The sequence below is a fragment of the Lolium rigidum genome, chromosome 3 (assembly GCF_022539505.1).
Source record: "Lolium rigidum isolate FL_2022 chromosome 3, APGP_CSIRO_Lrig_0.1, whole genome shotgun sequence".
Lineage (NCBI taxonomy): Eukaryota > Viridiplantae > Streptophyta > Magnoliopsida > Poales > Poaceae > Lolium > Lolium rigidum.
In genome coordinates, this window is record NC_061510.1 from 174821429 (window position 1) to 174831442 (window position 10014).

Below are 10014 nucleotides of genomic sequence, written 5' to 3' on the forward strand. Positions count from 1 at the left end.
CCCCTGGACTATGGGTCCATAGCAGTAGCTAGATGGTCGTCTTCTCCTTATGTGCTTCATTGTCGGATCTTGTGAGCTGCCTAACATGATCAAGATCATCTATCTGTAATGCTATATGTTGTGTTTGTTGGGATCCGATGGATAGAGAATACTATGTTATGTTGATTATCAATCTATTACCTATGTGTTGTTTATGATCTTGCATGCTCTCCGTTATTAGTAGAGGCTCCGGCCAAGTTTTTACTCTTAACTCCAAGAGGGAGTATTTATGCTCGATAGTGGGTTCATGCCTCCATTAAATGCAGGACAAGTGATGTGAAAGTTCTAAGGTTGTGTATGTGCTGTTGCCACTAGGGATAAAACATTGATGCTATGTCCGAGGATGTAGTTATTAATTACATTACGCACCATACTTAATGCAATTGTCTGTTGTTTGCAACTTAATACTGAAAGGGGTTCGGATGATAACCTGAAGGTGGAATTTTTAGGCATAGATGCATGCTGGATAGCGGTCTATGTACTTTGTCGTAATGCCCAATTAAATCTCACTATACTCATCATATCATGTATGTGCATGGTCATGCCCTCTCTATTTGTCAATTGCCCAACTGTAATTTGTTCACCCAACATGCTATTTATCTTATGGGAGAGACACCTCTAGTGAACTGTGGACCCCGGTCCATTCTTTTACATCGAATACAATCTACTCGCAATACTTGTTCTACTCGTTTTCTCGCAAACAATCATCATCCACACTATACATCTAATCCTTTGTTACAACAAGCCGGTGAGATTGACAACCTCACTGTTTCGTTGGGGCAAAGTACTTTGGTTGTGTTGTGCAGGTTCCACGTTGGCGCCGGAATCCCTGGTGTTGCGCCGCACTACATCCCGCCGCCATCAATCTTCGACGTGCTTCTTGGCTCCTACTGGTTCGATAACCTTGGTTTCTTACTGAGGGAAAACTTGCTGCTGTGCGCATCACACCTTTCTCTTGGGGTTCCCAACGGACGTGTCATCTACGCGCATCACCCATCTCGCCTTCAGGTGTCTTCATGGGCCTCTAATTAGTCAATACAGAATAGGGTAATGTGGGTTACCCGAAGGGTAGTGCCCACGGCAATGTGGTTTATCTCTCTCTCTCCCATGGTGTGATCTTTATGTGACCATGAGCTTTGTAATCTAGATGTCGTTATGCTATTCAAGTGGATTTTACTTATGTGATGTCCGGAGACTCCTTGTCCCACGTGTGTAAAGGTGACAGTGTGTGCACCGTGTGGGTCTCTTAGGCTATATTTCACAGATTTGAGTTGGATGTCTCTATGAAATTGTGATGTGTTAGTGCCTCCTATGAATGCTCAAAGTGACGGAGTGGGGTGTTCATTAGTACTTGAGAATACATCTTTAAAGTTTGGTTTTGCAGCCCTACGCGGTGAATTAGTGTTCGTTATCCAACCGGAAAGTAGTCCAGAGTAGCATAATGAAGTGCGTATATTTACATTCCTTTATGATATCATTGTTGAGAGTGACCACTAGTGAAAGTATGATTCCTAGGTCTTGTTTCCAAACATTGATATCACTTTATGTTTTGACTATAACCAATCAACTAAAGCCTCTATGATCATTTAGTCTTAGCCTTTATGTTGTTTTTTGATCAAGATGGGACAATACAACACCTTTTTATTTCATACCATTTTACTAAGATGATTTGGAGGATTGTTTATATGGCTTTTAATATATCCCCACCCTCGAATATTACAAATATGTTTGACAATTGGTTAAATGGGGTTGCAAAAAAAGATAAAGTCCACATTAGAGTTGGTGTCTGGGCTTTGCTTTGGGCAATTTGAAATGTACGCAATGATTATATCTTTAATAGAAAAAGCTTTTCATCGTCTCTGCAGGTTATCCCTTTGGCTACACATTGGATCCATATGTGGTCCTATCTTCAGCCGGCGGAGGAGCACCAGGCTTTGGATATTGGATATAACCGACTGGCAACGGTAACACGGGATTTGTACAACTGGTGTGGCTGGCGTGCTGATCGTCGTTTGACATGATGATGCAAAGGCGCTTCATGTTACTGCTCTTTAGATGGCTTATCTTTGTGGAGACTCTTTGTGATCCTTGAATTGTAATAAAAATCATCTAGCCGCGGATTGTATCGCTAAACTATTTTTTTTAATAAAAAGGGCTGTATGCATCAATTGATGCAGAAGCTGGTCTACCCCATTTCGAAAAAAGAAAAAAAAAACCTTAGAAATAAGCAATTTAAGGAATCAGCCAAAAACAAAATTAGCACAAGACATCTCTGCAGGGATTGTGTTGAGCTAAAATCAAATCTGAATCCTGGTCTCAAAACCGGGGGTCTTCTTTCTCCTGCCTCCTGATCCCAAATTCACCTCACCTCACGCGTCCGTGCGACTGCGACCACTCCTCTTCGACCCAAAGTCTCTTCGTCGTTGCCAGCGCCGCCCAAACCCACCTCCAGTCCTCGCACCCACCCCACGGATACGCCGCCGGCCACCTCTAAGCTCGTTTCTCTCCTAGTCCTCCTGCTCCTCCCATCCTCTACTGGACTGGCGTTGAGTGTGGAGATCCATCCGGAGGCGATCCCTTTGACCGGTAACGGATCCCTAGCTCGTTGCCGTGCGTGAGGGGTTCACGGACTGGACCCAGGGCGTGTCCGCCGAGATGGCCGGAAGCAGCCTTCGGGTGGTTCACTTGGCTTGCCTTCTTGCAGCCGGATTCGTGCTCGGCTCCGTCGACGCCAGCCAGGGTGATGTTGATCCGCACTACAGGTGAGACCAAGGAAGCATCTTTGTGCACTTCTTGACTCGTCTCTTGCTGCAGTGATGTATTATTGCGCCAGATTGCTGTTTAGTTTCTTACTTGATTCGAGGCGTGCTGGATAAGTCGGCTCTGGATTACCGGTAGTTTGCGTAGCTGGGCAGTGGTTGATGGTTAACCCTTCTAGTCATAGTTAGTACTCCCTCCGATCCGTACAAAGTGTCGGGGATTTAGTACTAAGTTAGTACAACTTTTATATGTACCAAGTTCCCGACACTTATTATGGATCGGAGGGAGTAGGTTTACATATCTAGTTGCTTAAAAGTATTTAATCTATTTTACTATCTCCAAATAGTGATATTGTTAGCCTTAGACCTGTTGGTAAGCATGTTTGGAATCCACATTGGACCATCCTAAGTAATTGAACAGAAAATCTAGACATTGTGGGTCTAAGATGGTTATTGTTTGACTCAGCCTGACAATGGAACTATACAACTTGAAATTCAATAAACTATTGTGGGTACGTACTGGATATTATTTCAAGAATACAATTTATACTCCCTGCTGTCATATGACCAATTAGTCAATTTTCAGATATCACACTCTACTTTCTAGTGTAATTGGAAAATGTTTGAAAGGTGGATACAGTTGGTGGTGGAGTCATGAAGTGGGTTTCTTCCAGTCGTGGTTGGTTGTCCGTTGGACTTGGGAGGTCAAGTGGTGGGTCTGCTTGTTGCGTTCGTTGTGTTGTTGACATGTGTGGGCTCCAGGCGTAGTAGGCTTTAGATCATTGATTTGGTTTTCGGTTGGTTTCCCTCATTAGCCAGTGAAATCTTTCCATACTTAACGAGAAGGCACAGCACTTGCCAGTTGCTTGAAATATTTAAGTGGATCTGGTAGTGAACACTCAGATGGAGGAATATTATGTGAGAAAATGGTGCCATAATTTCAATTCTATAATTCTGTCTCCCATTATATATGCTTTAGACGCACAAATATTAAGTGATGATACATGATCAGTATTGTAGCCATGGTGATAGAATAGAACAGGGAGAGTGGAAGGATAAACAATGAGTGATTCCTTGCAGTGGAGGACTAGCTAGTGGTTAGTTGCAACTCGGGGCTTTGTACTATATTACTTCACTTACGTGGGGGAATCTAAAAGTATATAGACATATCATACCTTGAATTATGGAGCAGCAACTCTTTAGGGACAAAATCCGGGGCAGTGGGTTATATGTTAAGGACTGATAATGTCTGTCACCACCTTTTTTATCCTTGCTTGTTACTTCATTGGGTATTATGTTATTTCTCTTGCTTACTTGACTGCTTTGTATGTTTAGAATTGTGATAATGGTTATACCTTATGTTTGATCCTTTCTTGGTACTTCATTGTGAAATAGTATGTTTTTTTTTCCTTGCTAACTTGACTGAAATACTCTAGTAATTCATACCTTATTTTGAAAAAAATACTAAGTTCAAAGTGATTACTTGGCTATCATGATGTGGATATGTTTTCTTATGTAAGTTGTGAATGGCAGACCATTATTCCAGCAGGTGGTTGACATTGTTAACGAAACATAGTATGTCTTCTTCCACTTTTGTTTGATTATGATAATTGTACTGAATAGACTCAATTTTTACAGTAGCTGGTGTGCATATATTGACTACCTTTGGCTAATACTGTGACGTTGTAGCATCAATAATTGCTGGAATTTTGTTTTCTTACAGTTCTTTATTTGTACCATATTGTGGAACCATTGGCTAGGAGTTAATTCACACACCAGCTTGTGTTAATAGGTCTTTCATGAATGATACTCCTTCTGTCCTGAATTACTTGTCGCTGATTTGTCTAGATACGCATGTATGTAGACGCGTTTTAGTGCACAGATACATGCGAATCTAGACAAATCTGTGACATCTAATTCGGGACAGAGGGAGTATATCTGAACAAACCCGTTTAACTATGACACTTAGAATGCTATAATGGTCATTTTCTTCTTTCTCAAACTCTCTAACTAGAGTATAATACTATCCAACTTTTTTTTTTGTCAGAGTGACTCATGAATGAACTACATGCTTTATATTGCCATTTCATTGCGTGACCCAGTTGCTGTTAGTCTCTGCTGTGGACATCTGCTCCTATTTGAACTGCAACTTCAGACGTCTTTTCATTATTGCGCAAATGAATTTTACATGATACAAGCGCAGAACAGAGAAAAACTGTCCCATTCCTACGCACAAGAGTAGAAACAGTTGTTGATTCCTATTGAATTGTAGGAAAGCTACATTGCTCCTATAAAATTTTAGGGGCTCATTTGTTTGTTCGAAGGGGTAGAATCAAATTACAAATGATTTAGTTTCCTCCAGGAATCTTATGAATTTCCTTCAATCCAAAAAACCTCAGTCATTTACCATAAGTCCATAACATATGATTAGCTATCTGAATATGTAAATAAAAGTTCAGACGCAGTTGACTAGATTCTGCTAAATTGTGAGGCATGGTTAAAGGTATGGTCTTAATCACTGACGCTTTTGTTTAAACATAGTCTGTTCCATAGTTGTGTTGTGATAGCGAGTTGACGCAACCTTGGGGTCACAGGATGCCTGGGTGCTCGTGCAGTTAGTCGATACAAATACAAATAGTAAATAGTATCTCATATAGTACGTATTTTGATTTAATTGGTTGCATTTTTGGAGATGTAACAGCACAATAGTACTGCAGAATAACCCCAGTTCTCATACATTGACATAAGTCAGTAAGTAGGCAACACTTGCGAAAACTATTTATTTTCCAGTGTTAAACTTGCTCATCATTAGTTCTAGTTTCATACTTACAATAAGTCAACAAAAAGGACAACAAAGCCTTTTATCCCAAGCAAGTTGGGGTAGGCTCGAAAACTGTGGCAACAAAGAGTGAAGAGAGAAAAAGGTAAACAAAATGTAAATTAAAGTTCCAGCACATGGATTGCTGATTTCCATGCACTCCTATCAAGTGCCAAATCTCTAGGTACACTCCAATCCTTCAAGTCCCTTTTTACCGCCACTTTCCATATCACCTCTTTTTCTCATATCCATAGGAAATGGCTAGTTGTTACGTTGGCTCGCCAAGTCTATCACAACCCACCTCCTTTACTCAGTCTTAGGACCCTTTATGCCTGATTAAACATAGGCAGAGTTTTATAGTTTCATGCTTGTGGTACTAATTTTCTTCTAGGTTCCCTTCATTGTGCGTCTACAACCAGTCTATCACTAGTAATATCTGCTCTGTGCCTGTCCTTTTTTTCCCTTCGCAGATATATTTTGTAAAAGTAACCGAATTCACCATATGTATTTTTCCTTTTTGTTTTCATTAAGAAAATTTGACCTGAAAAACTGGTTGGGTTACTTAAGTTTGTTTATCTATCCACCTTTAAGTTGCTGTCATTTTGATATTACATTGTTTAGAAGTTTCTTGTAATACTTGCGTTGTTGATCAACCTGCAGAACTTGTGTGAAGGAATGTCAGAGTACAGCGATTATTGGAAGTAACATCATCAGCCACTGCCAGTCCCCGGAGAATGACAGTACACCTGCTGGAAGTTCTTGGTACACACAGGAGCCACTCTACACACAGTGGAAGCAACTAAACTGTATGACGGACTGCCGCTACTACTGTATGATGCAAAGAGAAGAGGAACGACAAACAGGTGGCCTGAGCCCTGTTAAATATCATGGAAAATGGCCCTTCATACGTGTTTCTGTCTTCCAGGCATGTTTTGTGGCTTGCATGTTCATGGCTGATACAAGTATACAACTACTTCACCATGGCTACTACATGTCTAACTTGTTTGCCATCCTTTTATCAGGAGCCTCTCTCAACTGCTTTGTCTGCCCTCAACCTATTGATGCATTTCACTGGCTGGCTTTCATTTTTCCTGCTAGTGAATTACAGATTACCTATTAGACCCCAGACTAAGAGAACATACTACGAATACACTGGCTTATGGCATATTTATGCAATATTATCTATGAATGCATGGTTCTGGAGCTCTATATTCCATACGAGGTGTGCATTACTCAAAGCTTCACTATGCTGTCATAATACTTGATATCTTGCTGAGCATCCTTATTCATTTGTAGGGATATTGACTTGACTGAGAAATTGGATTACTCTTCAGCTGTGGCCCTACTTGGCTACTCTTTAATCCTTTCATTGCTAAGAACTTTTAATGTCAAGGATGAGGCTACAAGGGTGATGTTTGCCGCGCCTATTTTGGCATTTGTTACAACACACATCTTGTACCTTAACTTCTATGACCTCGACTATGGTAAAGTTCCTTCTGCTTTTGCTTAAGTATTTGATCTTTTGCCATCTTCATACAAGATTTATCCTGCACACATAAATATTTTAACAGGCTCAATAATCGTCCAGCTGCTCTTTTTACCATATCTTCGTGATCTTACAAGTTACTCATAGATAAAATTCACGACGGAATAACTAAAAAATCATGTCTTGATTTCAGCTTGCGCAGACTTGCCTTTGTGGTTATTTGCACCAGCATGTTAATTTATGTGCATCTGTGTTTATGTGCCAAATTCCCCTTTTCAGGATGGAACATGAAAGTTTGTATTGCGATGGGTGCGGTTCAACTTCTTGCATGGGCAATCTGGGCTGGTGTGACCCAACACCCGTCACGATTTAAGCTTTGGGTGGTTGTATTTGGAGGAGCGCTAGCTATGCTTCTTGAAGTCTATGACTTTCCTCCATACAAGGGGTATGCTGATGCACATTCGCTGTGGCACGCAAGCACGATTCCTCTCACGTATCTCTGGTGGAGCTTCATTAAAGATGATGCAGAGTTCCGCACCTCAACGGTTGTCAAGAAGGCCAAGTAAACTAAGGTACTGCAAGTCATTAGCTCAGGGTCTGCGGACACCAGATTTATTGTACTATTGAAAGGTAACACGAGGGCACCAGACCGCGTCGGCAAAAGCTTGGCATGTTTGACTCCTTGGAGCTCCTCCCATTGACCAGGTCAAGTAATTCATCTTTCAGCATCATGATTTTGGTCGACAAACTCAGCATCTTGTTTCTGGTGTGCCTTTTGTTATTGTCGTCCTGATTTGTATTTTGATTAACTTGAACGATTGTTCTGTAATTTAAAAGACAGATCTTTTTCTGTAGCGGGAGGAAATTGTTCAGTTTAATATGGGTTTCACTGCGCATGTAAAGCGAGGGTTGTAGAATCAATCTGAATATCAGTTCGTTCGTATGGGCTGGTATTCTGTCCACGTTGTTCAAAGCTATCAACTATCTGAAAGCGAGCATGAAATGGCACTGCATCAACATGTCGTGTCATCCTAAGAGCATCTCTAACAAAGCCCGAAAAAACGCAGTTCACCGAAAAGGCAAGTTCAAATTAGCAGTGGCGCAGAATAGAACCCGTAAAATGAAACTGAAAACAGGAATTTGAATTGGCGCGGATAATTTTAGGCGATGATCATAGTTCATAGATGAAATAGATGCCCCGATTGCGCATCGATACTTACATAGTGCGGGGACTTAATATTACTACTGGTACACCGGCAACCTAACTTAGGTAATGAGCAAAATGCGGCCTATTAGCTATGGCGTGCGCGGCGGTGCCGGTGCTGGCGGAGATTGTCGGCAGCGTGAAGTCTTCACGCGTCCTCCTTGTCAAGCTCGACTATTTCGAGCTTGACCTTGCGGACGCGGGCCTCCCGGCGGGCCGCCTCGTACTCCCGTACCTGGCGGACGGCGTCGGCCTCCTCCCGGTGGAAGCGGGCCCTTGCCTCCGCCTCGCTGATGGCGAATGTCTGCGCCAACACCGCCTCCTCCTCGTCGCTGCCGTGGACGTAGTCCCCGGCGGAGAAGGTTGGAGATCGAGCGGGGACGAGGTCGTCCTCCTGGTTGCCGTAGCGGGAGAGCTTCCCTGGGGGCGTGAGCCCCCAGTTGGTCCACCGGCGAGCGCTCCTCTTGCGCGCGCCCTCGCTGCGGTTCCACTTCCGCCGCTCCGCCTCGCTGCGGAAGACCGGCGGACGCGGCGGCGAATCGCCGCCGCCCAATCCCGCGGCTCGGCTGCCCGCACCTCCACGGGAGGCCATTGCGCAGCGGCGGGTGGAGGATTGGTGGCTGGCTGCGCGTGGATTGCTCGTCGGAGCGGGGGACTGGCGGCGGCGGAGGGGAGTAGGGTTTGCGAACCGAACTCCCCTCCGCGATCCCTTTTAATAGGGGCCGTGCGGGGAGTTTCTCGGGCCCCCGAACTCCGTATTCGGGACCACTTTTTCGGTCACTGATCGGCGCCAGTTGCGGCCCGAGCCCGTAAATCCCGCCGGAACTGATTTACGGGCTCTGTTAGAGATGCTCTAAAGATCTAGCCACATCTTGCCCGCAAAAAAATCTCTGTGGCTTGTAGATTGTTAGAACGCGGGGGGATGGTTCATCTGACGAGGCAGGCAGAGAGGAGGAATAGCTTGCTGGGTACGAGGTTAAATTTTTGATTCAGATTCGTAGGTGGCAGTCGACCAGAGGAGGAAGAGTCTGCTGTTGAGGAGGTCAACATTTGACTGAAACTTCAAGAATTTCTTAATTCAGTGTACCAGTCGCCAAATCGTGCTGTAAATAAAGTAATACGATCTTCGGTGAATTTCTACATCCTAGCGGTGGCCGCAGAAGAAATGACCAGCCACTATGTACGAAGTCAAGCCCTGTGCGGAGAAGGTTCTGCTTGACCATTCTGCTCATAGTCCTGATTGCGAACAGCACTTGAGCCGTTGAGCGAGTACGTCCTTAAAAGCTGCTCGCCCTTAACGCGCCGGAACTGACAAAGCCAACTCGACAATTAAACCATGCTCTGCGGCACGGGTAGCTTCAAGCACATCGACGACGACCCGGCGGAGGACTCGCCCAAGCCGAGGAGGAGGAGGAGGCATGGCGACAACCCGTTCGCTGGGCGCGGCCTGGACAAGTTCTCCACCGTGCGATCCGACCTCGAGTCCCGCCGGGAAAAGATCCTCCGCCGCGTCGGCTCCGACAGCGGCCTCGTCATGGTCCGCTTCGTCCAGTGCAACGGCACCTGGGTGCCCATCGTCGTCAAGCTCCCCGGCGAGAAGCAGCTCAAGGACGCCGACGCCCCCAAGAAAGTGCCCAGAACGTCCGCGTCGCCCTCGTCCTGCACCTTGCCGGATCCGGCCAGCTCGAGGGACGGCGCCGCCAAGAAA

General features: G+C 44.4%; 1 protein-coding gene across 1 annotated transcript; it reads left to right on the forward strand.

Moving 5' to 3' along the window:
* Positions 1–2371: 2371 nt before the first annotated feature.
* LOC124702717 (post-GPI attachment to proteins factor 3-like) lies at positions 2372–8086 on the forward strand. The gene is made up of 5 exons (XM_047234874.1): positions 2372–2801; positions 6277–6541; positions 6639–6838; positions 6913–7100; positions 7382–8086. Exons 1-5 carry the CDS (start codon positions 2695–2697, stop codon positions 7666–7668), a joined length of 1047 nt encoding a protein of 348 aa, XP_047090830.1. The 5' UTR covers positions 2372–2694; the 3' UTR covers positions 7669–8086.
* The last annotated feature ends 1928 nt before the right edge of the window (positions 8087–10014 follow it).